The 27,286-nt window shown below is 47.3% G+C and overlaps 1 protein-coding gene across 5 annotated transcripts in view; it reads left to right on the forward strand.

Moving 5' to 3' along the window:
• Window positions 1–5,450: 5,450 nt before the first annotated feature.
• ADGRG5 (adhesion G protein-coupled receptor G5) overlaps window positions 5,451–27,286 on the forward strand; it is a 30,749-nt gene continuing 8,913 nt past the window's right edge. For 2 of the 5 annotated variants that reach the window (XR_006340501.1, XM_043898572.1), the window contains exons 1-8: window positions 19,647–20,630; window positions 20,861–20,939; window positions 21,576–21,732; window positions 22,763–22,879; window positions 23,567–23,683; window positions 25,320–25,472; window positions 26,190–26,311; window positions 26,592–26,860. Coding sequence is in view for 4 of the 5 variants with exons in the window: in XM_043898572.1 (XP_043754507.1) it covers window positions 20,441–20,630; window positions 20,861–20,939; window positions 21,576–21,732; window positions 22,763–22,879; window positions 23,567–23,683; window positions 25,320–25,472; window positions 26,190–26,311; window positions 26,592–26,860 (1,204 nt within the window). In the remaining variant the exon portion in view is untranslated. Of the gene's footprint in view, window positions 5,613–7,527; window positions 7,618–19,646; window positions 20,631–20,860; window positions 20,940–21,575; window positions 21,733–22,762; window positions 22,880–23,566; window positions 23,684–25,319; window positions 25,473–26,189; window positions 26,312–26,591; window positions 26,861–27,286 lie in introns of those variants that run through there. The other 3 variants (XM_043898575.1, XM_043898574.1, XM_043898571.1) reach the window with 3 other exon arrangements.

Genomic DNA, 27,286 nt, shown 5'->3' on the forward strand with positions numbered 1-27,286 from the left:
GTGTCTGCGGTTACTTCGAGAGGGGGAAGCGGTCGCCGGACAGCCTTCTTCTTACCACATCCTGTCCCCTGGAAGGCCGATGAGGTGAATCCGTGTTAAAGGAGGACCAGAAGTTTAGAGTTGTGGTGGAGGGAACCTTGCTGTATTGAGACTTTACATGGAAGAAGAAACTAAAAATAAAGAAGATAAATTAGTTTGAATTGATAATTAACAGTAGAGGCATATGTCTTTTTATTGCCCTTCGCAATATGCTGTGTTTCTGTTTTGTGCAAATTGGAGGTTTGTGCAACTACGTAGAAAGCAAGTCTGTTGGCACCAAGAGTGTTTGCTCACTTTGTGTCTCAGTGTCACGTTTTGATAACCCTAAACATACTTCAGACCTTCCACTAGCAAAAAGATTACCAGTTGCTGAAGGTGCAAGTGATAGCATTTTTTAGCAATGTGCATGCGTGTTAAGTCACTTCAGTCATGTCTGACTCTTTGGGACCCAATAGACTGTAGCCTGCCAGGCTCCTCTGTCCATGGGATTCTCCAGGCAAAGATACTGAAGTGGGTTGCCATGCCCTCTTCCAGGGTATCTTCCCCATCCAGGGATCAAACCCCATCTCTTCTGTCCCAACCCACATCTCTTCTGTCTCCTGCATTGGCAGGCAGGTTCTTTACCTCTAGCACTACCTGGGAAGCCCCTTTTTAGCAATAAAGATTTTTAAATTAAGGTTTATGTACTTCTTAAAAGACATAATGCTGTTGGCACACTTACTATACTAATGTAGTGTAAACGTAACCTTTACCTGCACTGGGAAACCAAAAATAAACATGTAACTCAATACATTGTGAGCTTTGATTTACTGTGGTGGCTTGGAACTGAACTGGAAATGTCTCGGAAGTATGCCTGTATTGGGGGGCTTCCCTGGTGGCTCAGATGGTAAAGATGGTAAAGAACCTGTATTTAGATTATGGTTGCTATCATTCATGCAGTAGCATCAATGAAGAATTGGCTCTTTGCAGCAGGAAGATCATTTTTGCAAATGTATTTGAGAATTTCACACCAGGGTTCACTCTGAATCCTGTGACAAACAGTTCTCTCTGCAAGTTCTTGGTCCTTTCTTTTACAGAAGCTCTCTTCCTCTGTGGTCAGTGGCTGCTCCTTTTCCACAGCGTCACTTACACCAACTTCATGAAATCCCACGCTTTTTTGCAGGATTTGTAGTTTCACTCATAACCATGTGCTTTGTCTTGGCATGGTTGAATGTTGACAGCATCTGACAGTCAGCTCGGGACAGATTTTGCTGGCAATATGTGGGGTTTGAGAAGGAACTAACCTGTGAATATTGCAGTGGCTGACCTTTGCTTACTGTGTACTTTGGACCTGTGAGATTCAGATATAGAGTACTCAGAGAGCTGGAACACCCCCCATTTTAAACTTGGGGAAATGCTCACTGAGGTTCTTGGCTGAGACTTACCCAGAGTTTCATAACCAGTAAGGACAGTTGTGGACCAAGATCCCAGAGTTCTTTCCTAGAGTTTCTGGAGGTGGGGATATGGATTAAGAAGATGGAGGAGGTTGAGTTGATGGTGAACCTAAACTCCAATTGTTTTTTTACAGCTTATTATATTATTATTATTATTTGCCACATCACATGGTATACAGGATCTCAGTACCCCAACAAGGGCCTGAACCCATGTCCCCTGCATTTGGGAGCCCAGAGTCTTAACCACTAGACCACCAGAGAAGTCCCCTAAGCTCCAGTTATAAAATCATCATGATAGAGCTATCTGTCTCAAAGAGAAGAACCAAAAATATTGTCCCAGGCGTGTCTTTTGCAGGGGTTGGGGGAGGGAGAGCTACCCACTCATAGAACCAAGCCGTGTGCTGACCATAGGCTTGGGAGTTCACATGAATTAGCTCAGTGTTATAGCCATCCTGGGCTTCCCAGGTGGTGCTAGTGGTAACGAATTCACCTGCCAATGCAGGAGAGGCAAGAGATGTGGGTTCGATCCCTGAGTGGGAAAGATCACCTAGAGTAGGAAGTGGCAACCCATTCCAGTATTCTTGCCTGGAAAACGCCATGGACAGGGAAGCCTGATAGGCTACAGTCCACCGGGTTGCAAAGAGTAGAACATGGCTGACTGAGCGAGCATGCACACATAGCCATCCTGTGAGCTGGTGTTGTTACCATCATCTCACAGTGAGAAAAGTGGGGATCAGAAGCCAAGTGACAGACTCCAGTCACATCTGGGAGATCTTAAAGCCCAGATCTGACTTTCAACTTTACCATTTCATTCCTGTTGCTAAAACTGCACCTCCTGGCAGCCTATTGGATGCAGCGCTAATCTGGTGTTAGTTTCCCAGTGCCCCCACTAGGGGTTTCTTTCCCCAATTTAGCACAGTAGGGTTTTCCATTGAGGCTTGTGTTAGTATTTCCCACACTTCAGCAGTTCTCTGTCCCGTGTCTCTGCCACCCCTTTTTGCCATCAACACATAACTCTTGTGCTGTTATTTACTTGGCATTTTTCTTTAAACCATTTCACTTTTTTAAGGACAGATGTATATTTTAGGCTAAATAGGAAATGTTATCAGTTGCTATAAATAGAAGAAAGTCATAAAAATAAATGTCATGTAAACAAGCAACATCCTCAATCAAGCTAGAAACCCTCACTTTGTTAAGAAAGGAATACAACTTGTACACCCACGTTCGTAGCAGCATATTCACAATACCCAAAAGATAGAAGCAACCTAAGTGTCTGTTGGTGGATGAGTGAATAAACAATGTGGTGTATACATTCAAAAGAATATTATTCAGCCTTGAGAGGAGGCTAAAGGAAATTCTGACATGTTTAACAGCATAGATTGACCATAAAAACATCATGTTAGGTAAACAAGCTACATACAAAATGGAAAATATTGCTTGATTCCACTGATAGGCGGTTCCTAGAGCAGTCAAACAGAGACTGAAAGTAGACTGGTGGTTATTCCCGGCTGTAGGGGGTGGGGAATGGGGAATTAGTGTTTAATGGGTACAAAGTTACAGTTTCCAGAGACCTAAAAGCTTTGAGGGTGGTGATAGTAACAATATGAATGTACTTAATGCCACTGAACTGTACACTTAGAAATGTCTAATATGGTAAACTTCATGTATATATTTGCCACAATAAAAGAATCACTAAAAATCAGATATCCTGTTTTCTATGTCCAATAAAAGTTTGAAGAATGAAAATCAAAAGGACAGAAGGCGGTGGTAGAAAGGGGTTAGAGATAATTTAGTTCTAAACAGACACTTCTGGATGTCACTGGGATTGAGAAAGACTGAAAAGTAAATTACTTTTTCCTGGTGTAACTCAGTTTATCTAATGTCCTGTCAGGGGTGCCACTTACTGCCCTCTTGCAGATCACCAGGGGGAGTAGCACCCATGGTGAGAGACACATTGCAAGGGCTGGGGATGGCTCTCTCAGGGTGGGGAGAGGGAGGTGGCTTGCCTTCCTCCCTGCCTGGGAGACTGAACAAGGGCCAGGCATGCCTCCCAAAGTAGAAGCATTTGGAATGTTCCATAGGGGAACTGGAAGCAGGGAAGGCTTCCTAGAGTAGGCAGGACTTGAGATGGGCCCTAATGGATGGAGAGGAGCTGGTATGCCCAGGTATGTGTGTGTCATAGCAGGATAAGAGCAGGGAGACGGGGATGAATGAGCTGAAGCTCCAATACTTTGGCCACCTGATGCGAAGAGCCAACTCATTGGAAAAGACCCTGATGCTGGGAAAGATTGAGAGCAGGAGAAGAAGCGGGCAGCAGGGGATGAGATGGTTGGATACCATCACTCACTCAATGGACATGAGTTCGAGCCAACTCCGGGAGATGGCAAGGATGGGGAAACCGGGTGTGCTGCAGTCCATGGGGTTGCAAAGAGTCGGACACGACTGAGCGACTAAATAACAACAACAATGGCAATCACATCCCGAACTGGGTGGAAGTAGTGACTGGACGGGGCTAGACCGTGAAGGCAATGGGAGCCACTGCTGGTTCCTTGAGCTGGGGGTGAGTCTTGGCAGTGAGTTCCAGAATCTGGAGTGCAGGGCTATGTAACCAGCATCCCCAAAAGGCAGGGATTAGTGAGGCAGGCCCAGATCCAGGATGAAAAATAGAGGGGCTTTTGGGGTGAACAGGGCTTCCTCCTGGGCCCTGAGAGCAGATGCTGGTGATGCAACCCTAGAGGTGGCCAGGAGACCTCAGAAAGGAAGGAAGAGCCTAGAGGTCAAGGGCTGGGTCATGGCCACAGAAAACCAAAGTGCGGAGGAGGGCAAGAATTTGTCCGAGTCACCCAGCAGGAATGTGGCCAAGGTGTCAAGCATATAGGTGTCCCTGCAAAGTCTCTGCACTGCAGCTGGGGTGGGAGCCTGCACATGTGGGCCTGCACCTCCCTGAAGCCTCCCTGTCTTGCAAGGAGCAGTTCCCTTCCGTCCTGCAAGGAGCAGCTCTCTTCCGTCCTCCCACCAAGGCCACCTGAAGTACCTGTGTGCTGTGCGTGGCGGAGGCCGCAGGGGCCCCCGCGTGGGGCAGGGAGAAGGGAGACCATGCTGGGGCCTGCCTGTTTCTCCCTGTTGCTGCATCCCTATCTTACCCCGAGGGTAGAAAAGCTCATTCCTGAGTCAGAATTTTCCCAGGGAGTCGGGCTGGACCCCTGGCAAGAGAGAGCACCCTGTCTTCCCTCTGACACACACCGACGCTTCCTCCTGTTGCTCAGGGTTCTGAGGAGGAAGCGGCAGATGTCGGACTGGCTTGTCCAGACCCCTAGCTCAAGGAGCAGCTGGCCACCTTTCCAGCCCCCCAGTTCTGGCCACGTCTTCTGAGCTGTACTCTCAGTGAGGCCTTTCTCCAGAGGGCTCTGGACTGAGAAACTCTGAGTCAGGCCTTTGTCTTTCCCCTGCACCCCCAGGCCCCAGGCACCCCTCCTATGTGAAACCAAAGGGCTTCACGAACACTTCCAGGGACTCTGCAGCACTACCCTTGATAAGCCCCACATGACCCCACGAAGCGGTACTATCACTGTCTCCATTGTGCAGAGGGGAAACTGAGGCTCAGAGAGTTTCCATCACTTGCGCCAAGTTACCCAGCCAGGAAATGGTGGGCCTGGGGTTGGAACCCAGGCATCATGACCCCATGCCTGCCTGAGGTCTTTACCATCATCTGCTTCATCGATCCTTGGCTCAGGCAGGGATCATTCTCCTTTTCCTACTCCTGGGGAAACTGAGGCCGAGAGAGCTCTCATCATCAAGGGTTCAGAGCCGAGTGGGTCTTGAACCCTGATGGGTGCCCCCAACATTGGCCTCCTCCCTCTCTCTCCACTGATGCTCAGCACCTCTGCAAATGTGAAGCTGCCTCCAGGAAGTGCTGCAGGCTCTGGGGGGTTTGCTATCAAGGAGTGAGCTGGGCGTGGCTATCAGCTCGGATGAAACAAACGGGCCTCTTCTAGTGAAAGAAGAAGTGCAGGGAGCGTGTGCTGTGCCGGTGTGAGGTGAACGAGCAGAGGCCGCCTGCCCGCAGCACAGAGGTTCCCAACTTCCCCTTCTTCCTGCAGAAGGCAGCGGGCGGGCAGCGAGACAGCAGCAGCCGCACAGGTCAGCTCCTCTGTCTGTGTCTCTCCATGCCCCGCTCCCCCTAGACTCTGTCCTGACCCTTGGGTCCCCAGCGGGCACTGGGCGCACCCCTGCCTGGGTGGTTTTTGGGCTGGTGACATCCCCGGAGCAGCAAGGTGGGGCTCAGCTGCCTTCCCTTCACCAGTTCCTGGGCCTCTGATGGCAACTCTTAATCTCAGGACTGTAGTGATCTATGTTTTTGGTTTTCTTTTGTTTTCTGGTGGTGGGGGGACATGTTTTTTTTTTTTTTAACTTGAAGGATAGTTGGTTTACAATGTCGTGTTAACTTCTGTGGTACAGCAAAGTGATTCCGTTACAGGTATATATGCATTCTTTTTCAAATATTCTTTTCCATTATGGTTTTTAAAAGTTAATGAATGAATTAGTTAGTTTTTGGCTGCGCGTGGGCTTGCTCTAGTTGAAGCGAGCAGGGGCTCCTCTTTAGTTGTGGTACGCGGGTTTCTCATCACCGTGGCTTCCCTTGTCGGAGAGCATGGGCTCTAGGATGCACAGGTTTCAGTAGCTGCGATACGCCAGCTTAGTTGACCCCGAGGCATGTGGGATCTTGCTGGGCCAGGAATCAAACCTGTGTCCCCTGCATTGGCAGGCAGATTCTTAACCAGCGGACCATCAGGGAAGTCCCCAAGATGATTTGTCATAGGATTTTGAATATAGTTTCCTGTGTTATACATTAGTATCTTGTTGTTGAGATCTATGTTTTTGAAAAAAGACGTTTCAATGAAGGAGTAGTTAGGCTCTGGGTTCAAACCTTTACTCCTCTTACCCACTTTGTGGCCTGGGGCAAGTTATTGAACTTTGCTTTTCTAGACCTCAGTTTCCTCATCTGTAAAATGGGGCTAGTGCAGTAGCCTGCACCTCAGGTGACGGGGTGAGGGGCTGGCACAGAGTTGATGTTGGGCAGATCAGAGCAGGTGCGGTTCCTCTGAGTGCCCTGGACTGGAGCCTGGGGACAGCGTGTCCCAGGCAAAGGCTCTGGATCTGATTGGGTCGTAGACACCCCTGTTGGGCCCTTGTTGGACCTCCTGTTGGGAAATAATAGCACCTGTCAGGACTTCCCTGCAGAGATCACAGGTTCACTTTCACACAGGGAGGCGGAGGTTGGAACTCCAGCCTGTGGTTGGCAGGAGCAGCTGTTGGGAGGGGCATGTGGGGCCTATCCAGGAGCAAGCTGGCTTGGTGGGCTCTGGCGCTGTTGGGGAGAGGGTGGGCTTTGGGGTACACAGCCAGCTCTGGAGAGGGAGAGGAAGGCAGGGGTTCTCTGGCTCAGTGTATTCCTGGCTGGGAATCTGGGTCAGAGTCTTAGATTCCCAGGAGTGTGGATCATGGATATGGTTGTTTGAGTCTCTCTTCCTGGGAAATGTGCTTCTCAGGTTGTGCCAGAAGTAAAGAACATGCTTGCCAATGCAGGAGACGTAAGAGATGTGGGTTCAATCCCTGGGTCGGGAAGATCCCCTGGAGGAAGGCATAGGCAATCCACTCCGATATTCTTGCCTGGAGAATCCCATGGACAGAGGAACCTGGCAGGCTACAGTCCACAGGGTCTCAAAGAGTCAGACAGGACTAAAGCAACTTCGCAAGCACACACGCCCTAGGAAATAGATGACGTTGGCCTCATTTTACAGTTGAGAAAATGCAGCAGCGAAAGGTGAAGTTTCCTTGCCTGACTTCACAGCTCAGGCGCTGAATACTGGAACTAGTTATAGAATTTACATCTCCCAGAGGCTCTGCTCTGCGTGCCACCTGCCCCCTCATGTTCTGTTGAGCTGGTTAGGGTTTTGTTCTTCCCTGTAGCAACTCAGCCCCCTGGCCACCTTTTGGAAGCTGCAGCATATCTCGGGGGAGAGCACTTGACTTGGAGTCTGGGTTTGTGTTTCAGCTTGCCCACCGGCCTGCTGAAGAACGCCAGGCAAATTCTTGTGTGGTATTCAGTTTCGCCACAGTTAAGTGGAACCTTCTTGGGAGTCAGGTAAGGGATTCCTGTTTCCTGGGCTGTGTGCTATGTCACTTCAGTCATGTTAAACTCTGTGCGACCTTATAGACTGTAGCCCAGCAGGCTCCTCTATCCACGGGATTCTCCAGGCAAGGATACTGGAGTGGGTTGCCATGCCTTCCTCTAGGGTATCTTCCGCTCCCAGGGATCGAACCTGAGTCTCCTGCATTGGGAGGTGTGTTCTTTACCACTAGCACCACCTGGGAAGCCCTCTCCTATTTCCTATAAGGCCTCAAATAGTGAATTGCACTATTTGAGATGGCTGAGTGAGAAGGAGATGGCTGAGGGTGTGGGGTAATGGTGAGTGGTGGTCTCTCTGAAAGGATGGGGAGGGGGATGTTGAAGGTTGCAAGCAGAAGTGAAGATTGTGGTTTGCTCCTGGGAAAGGGGATGGAAACCACAGCTTCTATTTGGGTGCTTGGGGGAGGGATCACTTCTGCTTTGGCCTTAATTTCCCCAGCTGGGTGGGGGTATTAAGCTCTTCTTTGCCCTGTATCTGTCTGGCAGCAGCATGGCCAAGGGCCTGGGGACCCAGTCTTAGGGTCCAAACCCTGGAGGTCAAGTCCACACCACTGGCTGAGCCTCAGTCTTCCCCTCTGTACCCCAAGGGAGTCTTTTCTGCATTCTTGGGTTCTCGGTTTTCTCAACAGAAATATTTCAGATGGCCTTATTCAGTGGTTTCCTTTGTCCCCCTAAATGATTTCTTTCAATCTCTGAGGCTCTGAGAGGGTAAGTGAATTGCCCAAATGAAAATAAAAAAAAAAAAAGAAACATTAAAAATATTAGTATCAGAAGGAACTTAGGAGAATTCCTTTATAATGTTGGAATGGGGAAGGTCTTTCTACCTAAAACTCAAATATTAATCTAATAGCCAAACATATAATAACCCAACACTCTGACTCCATAGTCTTTATTCTCTTTTAAAATAAAAATAAACATACATATTAATATATAGCATTATGGGAATTCCCCAGGGGTCCACTGGTTAGGACTCTGTGCTTCCACTGCAGGGGCATAGGTTGGGGAATTAAGATCATGCAAGTCAAGTTGTGTGGTACAGCCAAAAAAATAATGCTAAGACAAATGGGTAACCACCAGGAAAACGTTTGAATCCCTATTGCATACTCTAGGATCAACACAAATGGACTGGAGATTCCAATATAAAAAAATGAAACCTTAAAAGTATTAGAAGAATCTTAGGAGCATTCCTTTATAATGTTGGATTGGGGAAGGTCTTTCTACCTAAAACTCAAAATCCAGAAGCCCAAAGAGAAAATATTGGTAATTTTTATTATAGAAAATTTTTATATTAAATAAAGAAGGCTACCCAGCAAAAAAAGGACCATATATAATGTCAAAAGGCAAATGATGAATGAGGAAAGATATTTGCAACTCATATAATAGACAAAGAGCTAATTTTCCTATTATGTAAAGAGTTTCTAGAAGTTGGTAAGGAAAAGTCTAACCCAATACAAAAATGGGCAGATAATGAAGTTGCACTTGCAGCAAACAAGGCATGTGTTGATAACAAACACAGCCACGCTGTTTGTAAGAGCCAAAGACTGGGACCAGCACAAATAGCTCTTAACAGGGGGCTGGTGGTCCAGTGGTTAAGAATCCGCCTTCCTATGCAGGGGACATGGGTTCCATCCCTGGTCTGGGAATCAAGATCCCACGTGCTGCAGGGCAACTAAGCCCACCCATCCTGTAATGAAGACCCAGCGCAACCAAAAACAAACTCACAAAACAGGGCTGGTTAAGTAAATTATGGTTTGTCCCTAACATGAGACTTGCAGATGTGAAAGAGAAAGTGGAGGCTGTAGGTACTGTTAGGGAAAGCTCTCCAAGATGTATTTTCACATGAAAAAAAAAAAGGGCAAAACCATATAGAGAGTATGCCACTCTTTTCTTTTAATGAGGGAACTCATATTTACTTCTATTTGTATGAGGAAACTGGGAAAGACCCAGAAAACACTAATAGCAGTGGTGAACTGAGGTGACTGGGAACTGAATGGTTAAGTGACCCAAGAATCAAGAATTCTTTGCCTTTTACATCATTTTGTATTGATTTATTGTTTATATTTGAAAGATATGTTTCTAAACCATTGAAAGAGTGAATAAAAATTCAGAAATGAATAGCTAGAATAAATAGGGTAACTTTATGAAACACAGATGAACAAAACAAATAGGCCAGCATCTTACCTCCCAGAAGTGACCTTGATGTGCTTCTTCCAGACTTTGTGTATATAAAAAGTATAATTTTTACAAGAATTGGATTACATTGTTTTACAACATTCTTTTGTTTCTCATAAACCATATGTCACTATTATTTTTTCTATAATGGTAAATAGTCATTTGGAGTATTTGAAAAATCATAAGCATTGAAATATTTGCTTTTCTGTAATACATATTTGTTGTAGAAAATTCAAATAATACTGAAAACATGAAAAAAGAAAAAAAAAAAACCCTCCCAGAACTTTATTAACATTTTGGTGACCATTCTTCTAGATACCCTCATAGATTTAAACATGCACATAAAGATAATTTTCCATAAATGTGATTATGTTCAGTTCGGGTCAGTTCAGTTGCTCAGTCGTGTCTGACTTTCTGCGACCCCATGGACCGCAGCACACCGGGCTTCCCTGTCCATCACCAACTCCCAGAGTTGACTCAGATTCACATCCATTGAGTTGGTGATGCCATCCAACCATCTCATCCTCTGTCGTCCCCTTCTCCTCCCGCCTTCAAGCTTTCCCAGCATCAGGGTCTTTTCAAATGAGTCAGTTCTTCACATCAAGTGGCCAAAGTATTGGAGTTTCAGCGTCAGCATCAGTCCTTCCAATGAATATTCAGGACTGATTTCCTTTATGATGGACTGGTTGGATCTCCCTTTGGACAGGGAGATCCAAGGGACTCTCAAGAGTCTTCTCCAACACCACAGTTCAAACACCACAGTGGAGAAGTTCAAATACCACAGTGATTATGTTACACGAGTTATTTTTAACCTGCTCTTTCCATTCAATGGGCTTCCCAGGTGGCGCAGTGGTAAAGAATCTGCCTGCCAATGCAGGAGACACAGGAGTTGGGTATTCGATCCTTGGGTTGGGAAGATCCCCAGGAGAAGGAAATGGTAACCCTCTCCAGTGTTCTCGCCTGGGGAATTCCATGGACAGAGGAGCCTGGTGGGCTACGGTTCATGGGATTGCAAATGAGTCAAATACAACTGAGCAGCAGGCATGGCATTCCACTCAATGATATTCCGCGCTTCTCTTCTATGTGGCTGTTTACGTCATAATTCTTAGTAATGAAATGGCAATCCATTGTACTATATTTAACTTTTAATTTTGAAAAAGTGATACATTAGCAAGAAGTTGCAAAAAATGTTGCAAAAAAATTTTTGTGTACATTTCACCCAGTCATATTCAATGGTAACATGATTCATACCTAAGGTACAACATCAGAGCCAGGAAATTGTTTTTGGTACAATTCACAACCTTTATTCAGATTTCATCAGTTTTTTTTTTTTGCTTAGGAAAAAAATAACATTTTATCATGAAATTATTCCACAAAAAGACACAATGTATTCTTATTCACCATATGTAACATACTTCAGCAATTACTTGCTTCCCACTGATTTTTTTGTCTACATATTTTTTTATTTTTCTTTTTTTTTTCTTTTTTTAATTTTTTATTAGTTGGAGGCTAATTACTTCACAACATTTCAGTGGGTTTTGTCATACATTGATATGAATCAGCCATAGATTTACACGTATTCCCCATCCCGATCCCCCCTCCCACCTCCCTCTCCACCCGATTCCTCTGGGTCTTCCCAGTGCAGACTATTGAACTATGTGGGAGAATGTGAGGGTGGGATATTTCAAAAGAACAGCATGTATACTATCTATGGTGAAACAGATCCCCAGCCCAGGTGGGATGCATGAGACAAGTGCTCGGGCCTGGTGCACTGGGAAGATTTCATCAGTTTTTATACACTGACATGGGTCTGTATATGTACATGTGTGTTTAATTCTATGCAATTTTATAAAGTGTAGATTCTTGTATAACAACGAAGATACAAAACTTCCCATCACCACAAGGCTTCTTGCGCTTACTCTTTACAGAAACATCACCAGTCCCTAAACCACTGGCAACTACTAATCTGTTCTCCATCTCTGTAATTTTTTTATTTCAAGGATGTCAAATAAATCAAATCATAGAATATGCAGCATTTTTAGACTGGCTTCCCCCACCCCCCGCCCCTGCCCCACCAAGTTGTGTGTCAATATATTTTTCTAATTGTTGCGTTGTGCTTCATGGTACAGATGTACCTGAGCTTGTTTAACCATTCACTCATTGAAGGCACATTGGGATTGCTTTCAGTTTGAGGCTATGGCGAATAAGGCCTCCTATGCAGGTTTTGGTGCGAACAGGAGTTTTAATTTCTCTGGGTTAAATGCCCAAAAGTGCGATCGCTGGGTCATATGGTACATGTTTAGTTTTATAAGATATTACCAAACTTTTCCAGAGTGGCATTGGACTGTAATTTTTATAACTATTCCTCTATTGAGGAATAACATTTACATAGTTTTTGCTTTTTTATGATTAACAGTGGTATTATAAATACTTTTCTATGTATTTTACCTGGCTTGCCCTCTTATTTCCATAGGATAAATTCACAAAAATGAGTTTCCTGGATCAGAGGCTATTCAGAATGAAAAGTGTGTGTTGTCAAATGATTCTCTTGAAAAGGCTGAACTCTTGACACTCTCATGGGGAGTGGCGTGTGTTTGTCTTTCACTGGATGATACCATATTTGCAAATCCAATGGTGGAAAATTGAAAGGTCATGGGGACATCCCTGGCAGTCCAGTGGTTAAGACTGCACTTCCACCAGGGTGCACAGGTTTGATCCCTGGGGAACTGGGATCCCACAGGCCAAGTGGTACGGCCAAAAAATTTTAAAAAAAGAAAGAAAACAAAATTAAAGGTCATGCTCTTCACTACTTCTCTCTGCCATTGCCATCAAACAGGTGTTTGAGTTCTGTGGTTCTCCCTTCCTGGAACTCTTGTGGGGCTTTTCTGGTGACTTTCTCCCCCCGTGAAGGAGGAAGGTTAGCTTTCTTATCCTCTCCACGCCTTTCCACTTCCTCTTCCCTATTTTCTCACTATATTTTTGGCTTGACTCTCCAAAATTTGGTTTATAGACGGATGCTTCACCTACTACAGTTTTCTATTTATTTAGCTGATTTATTTTATTAAACTCATACTTTTGGAGAGTAGTTTGATGAGTTTTGACAAATACATAGAGTCCCACATACATGTCTATCCCAATCCAGATATAGAGTATTTCCATCCCCACTTTTTAGGTAGCTCAGTGGTAAAGAATCTGCTTACCAAGGCAGGAGACGCAGGAGACTTGGGTTCAATCCCTGGGTCGGGAAGATCCTCTGGAGAAGAGAATGGCTGCCCACTCTAGTATTCTTGCCTAGAGAATTCCAGAGACAGAAGAGCCTGGTGGGTTATAGTCCATGGGGTCACAAAGAGTTGGACACGACTGAGCCATTGAGTAGAGCACATCCCCCTAAAAAGGTGCTTTGGCTCCTTTTATAGTCAGTTACCTTTTCCCCACCCCATGGAAACTATGGAGGTGTTCTCTAACACCAAGCTTTTACTTTTCTGGAAGATCATATAAGTGGAATCATAAAATACATAATCCTTTTTGTCTGGCTTATTTCACTTATCATAATTACTTTGAGACTCAGCCAGTTGTTGCCTATATCAGCAGCCCATTCTTTTTTATTGCTGAGTAATAGTCCACAGCATGGATATATCACAGAGCTTATCTTTCACCACTGGATGTAATTTTTTTGGCTGCGCTGTGCAGCTTGTAGGATCTTAGTTTCCCAACCAGGACTGAACCCATGCCCTTGACTGTGAAAGCACCGAGTCCTAACCACTGGACCACCAGGGAATTCTCCTGATGGAAGTTGGTGTTGTTTTCAGATTTTTCAAAGTGCCTGCCTACCTGCCTGCTAAGTTGCTTCAGTCATGTCCAACCCTTTGTGACCCCATGGACTGTAGCCCGCCAAGCTCCTCTATCCATGGGATTTTCTAGCAAGAATACTGGAGTGGGTTGCCATGCCCTCCTCCAGGGGATCTTCCCAACCCAGGGACTGAACCCATGTCTTCTGAGACTCCTACATTGCAGGCCTTCTTTACTGCTGAGCCACCAGGGAAGCCGTTTTTCAAAGTGGTGGTCCCATTCTACATTCCTTCCATCAATGCATGAGAATTCAGCTGTTGTATATTCTCAGTAACACAAGATATTACCAGTCGTTTTGATTTTAGCTACACCAGAAGGTATGTAGTGACTTCTCTTTGTGGTTTTATTTGCCTTTCCCTAATTACTAGTGATAACTGAATATCTTTTCATGTGCTTGTTTGCCATCTATGTATCTTCTTTGGCTGAGTGACTGTTTAAATCTTTTGCCATTTTTTATTGGGTTATTTGTCTTCTTGTTTAGTTTTATGAATTCTCAATATAGTCCAGATGCACTTTTTTTTCCCACATTTGTGTTTTCAAATATTTTCTCTCAGTCAATAATTTGTATTCTCACTCTCTTAGCAATGATCTTCAAAGATTAGGAGTTTTAATTTGTTATGAAATTCAAGCCATCCACTTTTTCCTTATATAGGTGATTTTTTGGAGTTGTTTCTGCCCATAGTGCTATTTTTTGGGGCTAATTTCTGCATGTATTATGAGGCCTCACAGTATAGTGTCGCCATTTTTACATTAGACAGATGTTAAAAATTGAGAAAATTCATTCTGTATTTGACATATTTTTTATCAGTTTCAACACTCTGCATTTCTTTGTGTAGGTCCGTGTTTTCATTTGGTATAAATTTTCTTCTGCCAAAAGAATTTCCTTTAATGTTTCTTTTAGTGCAGGTCTGCTGGAAATGGGGCTTTTTGGTAGTTCATCTGGTTAAGAATTCGCCTGCAATGCAGGAGACCCCGGTTCAATTCCTGGGTTGGGAAGATCCCCTGGAAAAGGGAGAGGCTACCAACTCCAGTTTCTTGAGCTTCCCTAGTGGCTCAGATGGTAAAGAATCCACCCGCCGTGCAGGAGACCTGAATTTGACCCCTGGGTTGGGCATCCCCTGGAGGAGGGCATGGCATTCCAGTCCAGTACTCTCGCCTGGAGAATTCCCATGGACAGAGGAGGCTGCTGGGCTACAGTCCATGGGGTTGCAAAGAGTCGGACACGACGGAGCGACTAAGCATAGCACGGCCGCTGGAAATAAATTTTTTAAGCCATTGGTCATCTGAAATGATCTTTATTTGGTCTTCATTTTTGAAAGGTATCTCCACTGGACATCAAATTCTAGGTTGACACATTTTTCTTGAAATATCTAGTTGTGTTATCTTCTGGTTTGTATAGTTTCTTGAGAAGTCTCTTGTAGTTCTTATTTCTTATCTCCCATATCTATTGTTTCTTTTTCTCTCTGCCTTCAAGATTTTTTTTAATCTTGGGTTTTGCATCAGTTTGACTATGACGTGTCTAGGTGTGGTTTCTTTATATTTATTCTGCTCAGTTTTGTAGAGCTTTTTAAATCTGTAGTGTGTTGTCTTTCACTAATTTTGGAAAACATTTCAGCCATTATCTCTTCAAATATTTCTTCTATGTTCTTTCTCTTCCTTTTGGGACTCAAATCACATGTTTATTAGACCATTTGCTCTTGTCCTACCATTTTGAGTTTTATTTTGACTCTTCTTACTCTTTGTGTTTCAATTCCGATTATTTATATTGTTCTATCTTCAAATTCACTGATTACTTTGCTGTGTCCGGTTTGCTGATAAATAGGCCTTCAATGGCTCAGATGGCAAAGAATCTTCCTGTAATGCAGGAGACCTGGGTTCCATCCCTGGGTCAGGAAGACCCCCTGCAAAAGGGAATGGCAGTCCACTCCAGAATTCTTGCCTGGAGAATTCCGTGGACAGAGGACCCTGGCAGGTTACAGTCCATGAGGTCACAAAGAGTTGGACACAACTGAGCAACTAACACTTTCACTTTTTTTCACTCCACAATTGAAGAAATTCTTTATCAATGATATTGAGTATTTCATTTCTACCTGACTCTCCTTAATAGTTTCCATTGCTCTCCTGAAATATCCTGTCTGTCCTTAGGAGCATACCTTTCCACCACCTGCTTTCCCATACTCATGTATCTTTAAGTCCCTATCTGATAGTTTTAACATTTTGGTCATCTCTGACTCTACTTCTCTTGTCTCTATCTTTTGACAAAAAGTATTTTCTTTTTCCTTGATTTTATGTGTGTGTTGTAAGCTTTGACTGAATACCAAGGCATTGTGTGAAAGCACAGTAGTGAGGTAAATGATAATTATGCCTAGAAGTGGGCGTCTTTCTTATGTCATGGCTTAAGTAGAGGGCATTCATTGAGTCAGTCTAGTCTGTGGTCGATTTGGGTTACAGTTTTGTTGTTGTAGGTACCTTCTCTGCAGCATAAGCATCACATTTCTCCAGTGATGGACGGACATTACTCTGTGCTTAGTGTGAGCCCTTGAGTCCCACATGGATTTTCTCAGTAATCCTACTCTCATCCTTGCATGCATGCAACACAGAGGGAATCTTTCTTTGTGTTCTGGCCCCTTTGCCAGTGGTAGACAGCTGTTGCTGATTACTTGGTAATCAAAATTTTGATGGTAATCAAAATTTTTGATGGAAGCAGTAGATATCTTGTTCTCTTGCTCTGAGTTTCAGTCTTAGATAGCCTTGTGCCTGAGCCCCATGACTGGGGCTTTCTTAGCTTTCCTGTTTCTTGTTCAGTGACTGGCAACTTCTGCCTCTTACTGACTTCTTCTGCTTCACCCTCATGGAGCCCAAACCCTGCCATGTATTGGTGGAGGGGTCTTAGGTGTGAATGAAGTTCCTGCCTTTCTCGCAGCAGCAGCAGCCCCTTGTTTTATAACAGTGCAAAATCCTGGGCTCTAGTGGGTTTGGCCACTCCATGCCAGTGGCAGGTAGCTTTCGCCTAGCGTCAGTGCAGGATCTGGGGTAGGTGGGCTTTATTTGGCTACACTATGCTGCATGTGGAATCTTAGTTTCCTGACCAGGGGTCAAACTTGTGCCCCCTGCATTGAAAGTGTGGAGTCTTAACCAATGGACCACCAGAGAAGTCTCTTGTTGGGTTTTTTTTTCACTTCTCCATTAGAGGCAGCAGATCTTTTCCTTATAACAAGTCAGGGACCTATGGATGAGGGTCTCATCACGGCAAGGCCAGGGCGCAGATGTCGGTCTCTCGCAGCAGCCAGTCACCATCGCGTACTCACACATGGCCTGGAGCTCATCCAGGCTTCACCCTCAGACCTCAGCATGCCTGTGTCACCACAGGGGTTCTCTCAGATCCCTGCCCCACCCCTGGCCATTCTCATGAGCACCAGCAGAGGACTGGGGGAGAAATGGTCAAGTGGATACAGACTCCCCTTGTGTCTGGGGCTCTCAGGGGTTTTAAACTCTCATTCTCATTCATTCTCAGCCTTTAACAATCCATTAAGATCACATGATATCCCTTACATTCAGAATCTAGAAAGAAATTATACAAATGAACTTACTTACAAACCAGAAACAGACTCACAGGTTAGGGAACAAACTTGTGGTTACCAGCGGGGAAGGAAGGGGCGAAGGGCTAGTTAGGGAGTTGGAGATGGACACGTACACACTGCTATATTTGAAACGGATACAGTGTGTTAACTGCTCAATCGTGTCCATCTTTTTGTGACCCCATGGACTGTAGCCTGCCAGACTCCTCTGTCCGTGGAATTCTCTAGGCAAGAATACTGGAGTGGGTTGCCATTCCCTTTTCCAGGGGATCTTCCTGACCCAAAAATCGAGCCTAGGTTTCCTGCATTGCAGGCAGATTCTTTACTGCCTGAGCCACCAGGAAACCCAAGTGACAATTCACCAAGATGCATAGTTTGTGAACTTTTCTGTAAGTTTTACTTTGATAAGAATATTATTAAACAATGTTTCTGAGTGATTAAAAAATTAAAATGGACAGCCAATAAGGACCTACTGTATAGCACATAACACTATACAGTGTTATGTGGCAGCCTGGATGGGAGGGAAGTTTAGGGGAGAATGGATACATGTATGTGTATAGCTGAGTCCCTTTGCTGTCCACCTGAATCTATCACAACACTGTTAACTGGCGATACTCCAATGTAAAATAAAAAGTTAAAAAAAGAACCCATTACGGTATCAGTTGTTCTCATCTGCTTTTTTGGCAACCACACCTCATCCTTGAAGGGCTTATCAACCATTGGAAACCAGTTTATCTGATTGTTTTGTGACTTCAGTTCTCTAACAGGCTCAAAAAACCAGTTTTGTACATCATTTGGACTGTCAAGATGGGAGTGATGTTCTCTTGTGGCTCTCTACATCATAAATGGATGTCAAAATCATTTTTATATGGTTTTTATACAATTTTAAAAATATAGGGAATTCCCTGGCAGTTCAGTGGTTAAGACTTGGCACTTTCCCTGCCAGGGCCTGGGGTTCAATCCCTGGTCAGGGAACTAAGATCCGGCATGCAGAGTGACACAGACAAAAAAAAAAGTTTTTATAATGCTTTAAACATCTTATACTTTATGTCAATTTGTGTAGCAAGATTACGTTTCCTTTCCTGTACAACTTAGTTTTCCTGAAGTTAATTCCTTCTTTTTATTTTTCATTTGCAAGCTTTCTGTAAGACATTTCTCAAAATAATTTTCCTATGTATTCAGACCTGTCAGACAATCTGTATATTCGCCTCTTTCTTTTACACATTGAGACCTCCCTCCTGGAAACTTACTGTCTTCTGCTTCCTTCTGGACAGGATGTGCCCTAGGCCAGCTGTCCAGCCATCAGCCTGGGCCTTCTTTTCATGCATTTTCTGGGGAGTAGCTTCACGTCTCTTCTGGTGGTTTTCCTTTACCCTATGTGTTCTTTCATGATTTACGCTCTCACTTTGTTGGAGCACATCCTCCAGCAGCTTCCTGAGAAAGGTGTATATTTAAAAATACCTAGGGATCCTTGGTTGAGCATGAAAAACTTAATTGCCTGGTAGGGCTTGGTGACTGGTGAAGCTTCACCTTAAGTTTGGTCTTGGCCACTTTAGTAAGGAGCACCAAAATGTCAGTAACTAGAGGATAATTTTCTTGGCATGATTGGGTCTTCAGAGAAAAGTTTTCTCCTGCCTTGGAGCACCACTGCCTGGCTGCTGCAGTCTTCCGGAAGCTGACTGGAGGAGGCGGTGGAGAGGGGACATGGCTTCACTTTGCTGTACCAGAATGGCACCCACAGAACGGGACCCTTCCGCTTCTCTCTGGTGCACCGTCTCCCCGGAATGTACTTTGAGCTGTGACAGGGTTGGGGAGGGGAGGGTGGTGAGGAAGGCTCCTGGATGTTTCTGGTGACGGAGGAGATATGGAGACACAGCCAGTCATTTTAAAGATTCACAACAACGAACCCACCGCCCCCCATTTTTAGCCTCACCCTCCATCCTGCCTTCAGAGGTTCCAAAGCCTCTAGTTCCTAAGTGCCCCCATGGTTGTAAGGCTTGACCTCTCTGCCTTCTCCCTGCCCCTCACTGATCCCACACCCCCTGTACTCACTTCTCCCTGACGCAAGCACTCGGGTTCAACATGTCATGGTCTGCTTTTATTTTTTTAAAACCAGGTGGCCACCTGCTTTGAAACTGCCCAAGTTTTACTGATATTTCTCATCTGCTGTTGTCTTCTTTCCCATTGTTCCGTCTTTTGTGGCTTTGTGTCTGTTTTATTCATTCATTCTCATTTTATTTTTTTAGTTTTTAGAAATTTCTTTTCTTTTCTTAATTAAAAAAAATGTTTGGCCTCATTATACAACATGTGGGATCTTAGTTCCCAACCATGGATTGAACTCATGTCCCCTGCATTGGAAGCACAGAGTCTCAACCACTGGACCACCAGGGATGTCCCATTCAGTCTCTTTTTAGTGGAGTTTCAGGGGCAGACATAAATTTGCTATGTTTAAGCAGAAATTGGTCCGTTCATTTTAAAACCAAGGGAGCTTATGGCAGAAAGGGGCAGGATCCTTTTTTTAAAAAACAAGAACAAATCATTGGATTTATTTTCACAAATTTGAGCCTGACATCTTAATTCATAACTAGCAGCTGCTGTGGTTTCTGACAGTCACAAAAATAGGTGAAAAGGAAGACGAGGTTTCAAAGCAAATGTTGAATACAGTACTTAGCAATATGTTTGAATCACATTCTACTTTAAAATGGGCATTGGGGGAATTCTTTGTGGACAAAGGCAGTGGTTTTCCTGTTGTCCTCCAGCTGTCATGGTTCTTGGTGGCTTCTGACCACCCATGATTATCATCAAAACTATCCTTCTCCCAAAACTCTTCGTTCTTGTTTTTCCCCTTCTAACTTTCCAATTCCCCGCAGCAGCTGCTGCTGGCAGTTTCATCAGAGAGGGACAGATTCTTGCTCAAAGTCACACGGTGGGTGAATGACAGAGCTGGACAGGGTTAATGACAAGCAACTCCCAACTTTCCCATTGGTGAGGTCAGAGTTCTGGGGAGGCCCCCAGAGAGACCATTTTTTTTGGGAGGAGGGAGTGACTCAGACAGAGCTGCAAATGGCAGGGTTTGGTAAAAATGGTCCAGGATTCGGGTTTCAGGGAGATCTGGCTTCAGGCAGCCTCACTCGAAGCAAGCCCCTTGCTCTGTGAGCTGTGGTTTCCGCGTCTGTGGAATGCAGGAGTGTGAGGATCAGGTAAGATGCTGCCCTATTAATCTAGGGACAGGCCAGATGCCTTCCCAGAGACATGCACATTTTCCAGGGTGGGAGCCAGTTCCTGGAGGAGATCTGATACACGACATGGATTACTGCTGGGCCCCTTTCCTCTGCCTGTGTCTCTTGGCGTCTCAGAGCAGGACGGAAGGTAAGAGGGCTTCCCTGAGCTGCAAGAGCCATCCTAGCCCGGACCCCTGACTTTGATGTGAAGTGGGGGTGGCCTCAAACCAAGGGAGATTGAAAAGAGGGCACTTCCACCCTGGGGCAGCAGCCTGGGGCAGAAGAGCCAGAGGCCATGGGATGGCCAGGGGGTGGGGGAAGGTGCAGGGGACAGCTGCGGACAGAGGCTGAGGCGGTTGTTGGATTCGCTCCTCGCAGAGGCGTCCCAGAAGATCCTGAAATGGATGCAGAAAATGGAGGCGATAACCAGGGGCAGGAGCAGCCCACCTCATGCTGAGTGAGTCGGGCGTCCCTCCTCGCCTGGCCAGAGTCCGCTGTGCCTCCACCCCCGGCCTGCATTTTGACTCGGTGGCGCAGGGTCTCTCCAGTGTAGACTGCTCATTCATTTATTCACACTCATTTACTGAGTACCTACCGTGTGCCCGGCACCACGCTCTGGAGATGTGGGATGGACGCACCCCTGTTCTCATTGAGTTTGCTGTCTGGTTGGGGGCCCTTAGCCGTGGGTGCCATGAAACCAGTGCAGAATCATGGGTCTCTGTGCATTTTTCTGGGAAGGGGCTCCAAGAATGGTCTGGGCTCTCCCAGGTCCCGGGCTAAAAATCCTAGGTGCTCAGAGTGACAGGCCAATGCTGATGACTTAACAGGGAAGTGTAGGGACTGCGGGGCACTTCAGCCAGTGGGGAGCAGCCAGGGAAGCCTTCCTGGAGGAGGTGCCAATAAACTGGGACCCAAGCAAGAGTTAATGGGAGAAGGAGATGGGTGGGGTGGGGAGGTAAGGGTGTGCCAGGAACACTGTGTGTGCAGATGTTTGGAGGTGGGAGTGACAGGGGTCTGGGATGGGGGAGGCTGTGGAGGGTTCCTCTTGCCTCCATCCTTATCCCGGGGCTCCAGCTGTCTCTCTCACCTTCAGCCTTGTTCACGGCCTAGAGTCGGAGCTGCTCAATGCCAGCTTCAGCAGCCACAACCTCACCTTGCAGACGCACTCCATCCAGGCACTGGCCTTCAAGCTGAACTGCAACTTCGCTGGCCTCTCTCTGAGCAGTGCCGCTCTGGAGAAGGTCCCCCAGGTCAGAGATGCCCAGGGATTGAGGGTACCCAGAGCCTCTACCCCAGAAATGCTCCAGGAGTTGAAGGTCTGGACTTTCCCCAGGGTCCATCACCCACCTTCCCACCAGTCTGGGCTCTGGACTCTGCCTTAATAGCTGTGAGTTGTTGTTCAGTCGCCCAGTCATGTCCAACTCTTTGTGACCCCGTGGACTGCAGGACGCCAGGCTTCCCTGTCCTTCACTGTCTCCCGGAGTTTGCTCAAACTCATGTCCCTTGAGTCAGTGATGCCATCCAACCATCTCATCTTCTGTTGTCCCCTTCTCTTCCGGCCTTCAATCTTTCCCAGCATCAGGGTCTTTTCCAATGAATCAGGTCTTCACACCAGGTGGCCAGAGTACTGGAGCTTCAGCTTCAGCATCAGTCCTTCCAATGAATATTCAGGGTTGATTTCCTGCTTTTGCAGGTTCCTGGGGTGAGGTACTCGGAGAAGGCAATGGCACCCCACTCCAGTACTCTTGCCTGGAAAATCCCATGGATGGAGGAGCCTGGTAGGCTGCAGTCCATGGGGTCGTTAAGAGTCGGACACAACTGAGCGACTTCACTTTCACTTCTCACTTTCATGCATTGGGGAAGGAAATGGCAACCCACTCCAGTATTCTCGCCTGGAGAATCCCAGGGATGGGGGAGCCTGGTGGGCTGCCATCTATGGGGTCGCACAGAGTCGGACACGACTGAAGCGACTTAGCAGCAGCAGCAGCAGGGTGAGGTAGCCCCGGGAGAGGCCAGGGGCACTGGACCCCTTTGAGGGCCCCGGTGTGATTCCTGCTGAATGCCTGGGTGTTGGGTGCTGACGTTGAAGGCCTAGGATCTTGGGAAGTGTGGGTGGAGGTGCAGCCTGGCAGGAGAGGGTTCTGTGGGTGGAGGCTCCAAGATAGGAAGTGCTTGGGGGCAAGGCTGGGAGGGCTCCAAGGGAGTGGGGAGCGGTGAAGTGTTGTGGTGGGTCTGGAGGACTGTTGACACGGGGCCCAGCCTGTCTCTGGCCCTCTGCAGGCCCAGCCCCAACACGCCATGCAGTTCCCGGCCGAGCTGACCTGGAATGCCTGCAGGACCCGCTCTGGGGAGCTTCGTCTCATTTGTATCTACTTCTCCAGCAGCCGCTTTTTCCAGGTCAGCCCCTGCTGGTGAGCCATGCAGGGTGGGCACTGGCCCCTTCCTGGGGGCATTGCAGGCATCCATGTCTCCTCCTGGCCTTCTGTGCAACCTCAGCCAGTCAGCGCCCCTCTCTGGACCTCCGTTTGAGCAGAATAGTAGGCAGCCACCATTATAATATGCAAAGGAGACTTAAGAAATCTGCTGTGTGTGTGCCTGTCCCTAAACGGGAGGCAGACAAGGTCATAAGATCTTTGTCCTCAGAGAACTCACCATCTCAACAATTAGACCAAGACCTTAGAGACTTAATTTTAGCTCAAGGTTAAGTATAATCATAGAGATTCAAAGGGATGAATGAGTCAGGGTGGGGTCAGGATGGCTCCCAAAGAGCAATCCCAGAGGGCTTCCAGAGGAGGTGCCTTTTAAGCTTGACTTTGAAAGTGAGTTGGGATAGGGTGAGGTGGAGGGTATTAGGCTGGAATCCATTTAACAAATGGGAGGTGAGGGTGGAGGTGATGAGGAGACAGGGCTCCAGCTGGAAGGGGCAGCATGTGCAAAGCCTAGGAGGTTGGCACAGCTGTGCCCATGAAAGCCATGCTGCTTGTTCTCGTCCAGGGAGGAAGGGATGGAGAAGGGAGCTCTTGGACCTCATCCAGGGTCTCCTTGTGTTCCCTCCAGTCAGCCCTTCTTCTCTTGCCCTTCCAGAAAGACATCAACTCATCTCTGCTCAATAACTATGTTCTGGGGGCCCAGCTGAGCCATGGACACGTGAGCAACCTCAGTGAACCAGTGAACATCAGCTTCTGGCACAACCAAAGCCTGGTATTGTTGGGGGGGCACCCCCATTTCCACCCCATCCCTACCCTCTTGTAGCTATCCTGTTGAATATTGGTTTGAGCAAACCCAGCCTTGTGGAACTATCTTAGAAACAAACTGCTTTAAATTTTGAAGTGTTTTGAAAATTCCTAACAAAGAAATGAGAAAGAAGCTTTTAGTCACTGCATTGGTCAGGATTCTTTGAATCACAAATGATAGAAAACCAGCTCAAGCCAGCTTGAACAGAAAAGGGAATTTATTGCCTCCTGTACATGAAATGTCCATGACTGCTTCAGGCACAGCTGGATCCAGGGGCTGATACGATGCCATAATGCCTCAGTCTCCATTTCTCAGCAGTGGTTTCCTGCCTTGGTTTTCCATCCTGTGGCAAGATGGCAGCTGAAGTGATGGACCTCCTTCCCTTCTTCTCATTGGGCTCTTTCTTGCCAGTGCAAATCAGGATCCCATAACAGATCCTAAAGGTCCAGTTGGATCATGTGTCCATCCCTGAACCATCACTGTTCCCAGGGGGATGGAACATGTGGACTGGCCAGGCTGTGGTCACATGGCCCAGGGACTGGGCTGGATTTATATGACCTGTCATTGGGAGAGGGTTGGGTCCTCAAGGAAAGTACAGATGTTGATGCCAAAAGAAGGAAGACAGGCTGCTGGGTGGGCGCAAGCCCTGATGGCATTCTTGAAAAGCCCAGAGCTTCTACACTCTGGCCCTATCTTCACTCAGTCTCATCAGAACTGCTCTGCACTCTCAATTTCTCCATCATCATTTCATTTCATTCTTTGAGCTTTAGCCCCTGCAGTTCCCTCCACCTGGTATGTCCTTGCTCCACCTAGAGAAAATCTGATGTGTGCTTGAAGGCCTCAGTCCCCCAGTTGTCTCTTCCCTTCTCAGGATTCCTCCACCCCTCTCTCTGCGGCTTTCCATGGCAGGCCTGTTTCATTTCCCTCACCTCTCCAACCACACAGCTTGGCATCAGGGTTGTCTGTAGATGACTCTCTCCCTCACTGGGACGGGTCTGGACCATCATTGTTCCCCATGGGGAGGAGGGGAAATGGGACAGTTGATCATAGAGCACCTGCTGTATTGGCCAGAGCTGGGTACTCAGGATTCCTCATTGTCTTTGATGACTCCACCATCCATGTAACTTGAGTATGCATGCTAAGCTGCTTCAGTCTCGTCCGACTCTTTGTGACTCTATGCACTGTAGCCTGCCAGGTTCCTCTGTCCATGGGATTTTCCAGGCAAGAATACTGGAGTGGGTTGCCATGCTCACTTCTAGGGGATTTTCCTGACCCAGGGTTTGTACCTGCATCTTTTATGTCTCCTTTATTAGCCACTAATACCACCTGGGAAGCCCATATCTTGAGTATAAATGGTCCCATTTTGCAGATGAATAAACTGAGGCTCAGAGAACCTCTGTGATTTTCCCAGGTCTCTCTCAGGGTCCATGGTGGAAGTGGGGCTGGAATCTGGGTCTGTCTGATGCCAAAGCACAGCTGGTGCCTGGTAAAATGTTGACAAGGGTGCAGCTGAGTCATGTTTGGCTCCCACAATTTTCAGACCCTGATCCATGGCCTTCCCCTCCACCCCTTGGATGCATCCAACTCCAGCATTTCCCCTTAGGAAGGCTACACAGTGACCTGTGTCTTCTGGAAGGAGAGCGCCAAGGAGAGCTACTGGGGGGCCTGGAGCCCGGAGGGCTGTCACACACAGCGGCCCTCACCGTCCCAGGTGCTCTGTCGCTGCAACCACCTCACCTACTTTGCTGTTCTTATGGTATGTATGCGTCCAGTCTGGGTGAGGGTGGTCAGAGCTGCAGAGGGCCCCATACCTAGGACAGAGCAGAAAGGTAAAAGTTGGTGCAAGGGACAGAAATCCAACTCAAAGGGACTTAAGGGGGGGTAAGAAAAAAGAAACTTATGAGTTCATGTTCCTAAAAGGTTGGATTAGGCTTCAGGCATGGCTTGATCCAAGGACTCAATATTACCGAGACACGTCTCTATCTCAGTCTCTCCACTGTGCTTGCTTTGTGCTAGCTTAGTTCTCAGATAGGCTCTCCCCCCGGAATAATAATATGGCTGCTAGCGTTTCCTGTTGTAGGTCCTACTAGGCTTCAGGTTTCTTACCAATTCTGCCGGCCAAAATCTTGGGACTGAGTCCCATAGGCCTAGAGTGTGTCACATGTCCAACCCTTAGCCAATCACTGTGGGCAGAAGGAGGGAGGGCTCTGATAGGCCAGGCCGCCTGCGCCTGACTGCGCACAGCAGGAGCAGGGGAGGAACCACCCCACTGCCTAAGAGAGTGAAGGTGGGGAGGAAGGAGAGACGGGAGTTGAGAGACAGAAAAGCCACTGTGTCTGCCATGGCTGTTTTCAGGTCAGGATTGCTGATGGCATTGTAGAGGACGGGGGCTTGGAGCTGAGATCTTGGCAGGTCTTTGATTCAGGCAGGGGAGGGCATTTCCATGCTTCTGCCCCTGCCTTTTCCCCCACAGCAACTCTCCCAGGCCCCTATCCCTGCAGAGTTGCTGGCGCCTCTCACCTACATCTCCCTGGTGGGTTGCAGCATCTCCATCGTGGCCTCGCTGCTCACTGTCTTGCTGCACCTCCAGGCCAGGTATTCCCCTGCCCTCATGCTGGGCCTGCCCACCCACTGCTGCCCAGAATGCCTCCTTCTTTTCTACTTGGCCCCGCGAGAGTCAGGTGGGCTTTCCCGGAAGGCAGAAGGCGGGGTGGGGGAGGAGTGGAGGCAGGAGACCAGCCTCATTGTGTGTGGCCGCTGTTGTGCAGGAACCGCCCCTCTTGACCTGTGTCCCGGTCACTCTGTGTCTATGAGCCCAGGGGGCGGCGCTGCCTGGTGACATCCAGGTCGCGGAAGGCCATGCTCCCACCCGCAGGAAGCAGGGTGACTCCGTAACACGCATCCACATGAACCTGCACGCCTCCGTGCTGCTCCTCAACATCGCCTTCCTGCTGAGCCCTGTGCTGGCCACGCCCCCAGTGCCCGGGGCAGCATGCGTGATGCTGGCCGCCACCCTGCACTTCGCCCTGCTCAGCTGCCTCACCTGGATGGCCATTGAAGGCTTCAACCTCTACCTCCTACTCGGGCGCGTCTACAACATCTACATCCGCCGATACGTGCTCAAGCTCTGTGCCGTGGGCTGGGGTAAGCACGGTCTCCCTGCCCTCTTGCTTCCTGAGGCTTCCCGCGGGTCTTGGGTGTCTGTCCCCTCTGTCCTTTTCTTTTTCCTCCATTGCCATGACCACCATCACCATGGTCACCATCCCTGCCAACACCCACCACCGCTTCCTACATGACTATTCTTATCACCACTTCCACCTCCAGAACGATTCTCATTACCATCTCCCGCACCATCATCAATCACCTCCACCGTTGCCTCCACCTCCATCACCACCACCATCCTCATCCTTATGGTCACCACCATCTCTGGTACCACCGTCATCAGCATCCCTAGCCTCTCTATTATGTTTCCTCACCAGTTCCCAAATCCTCTCTCCGATTACCTCCCAGCCACAGCCTCCCAGCAGGACCACTACCGCTACAGCTATAATCCCACCCTAGAGCCCTCAC

The sequence above is a fragment of the Cervus elaphus genome, chromosome 4 (assembly GCF_910594005.1).
Source record: "Cervus elaphus chromosome 4, mCerEla1.1, whole genome shotgun sequence".
Lineage (NCBI taxonomy): Eukaryota > Metazoa > Chordata > Mammalia > Artiodactyla > Cervidae > Cervus > Cervus elaphus.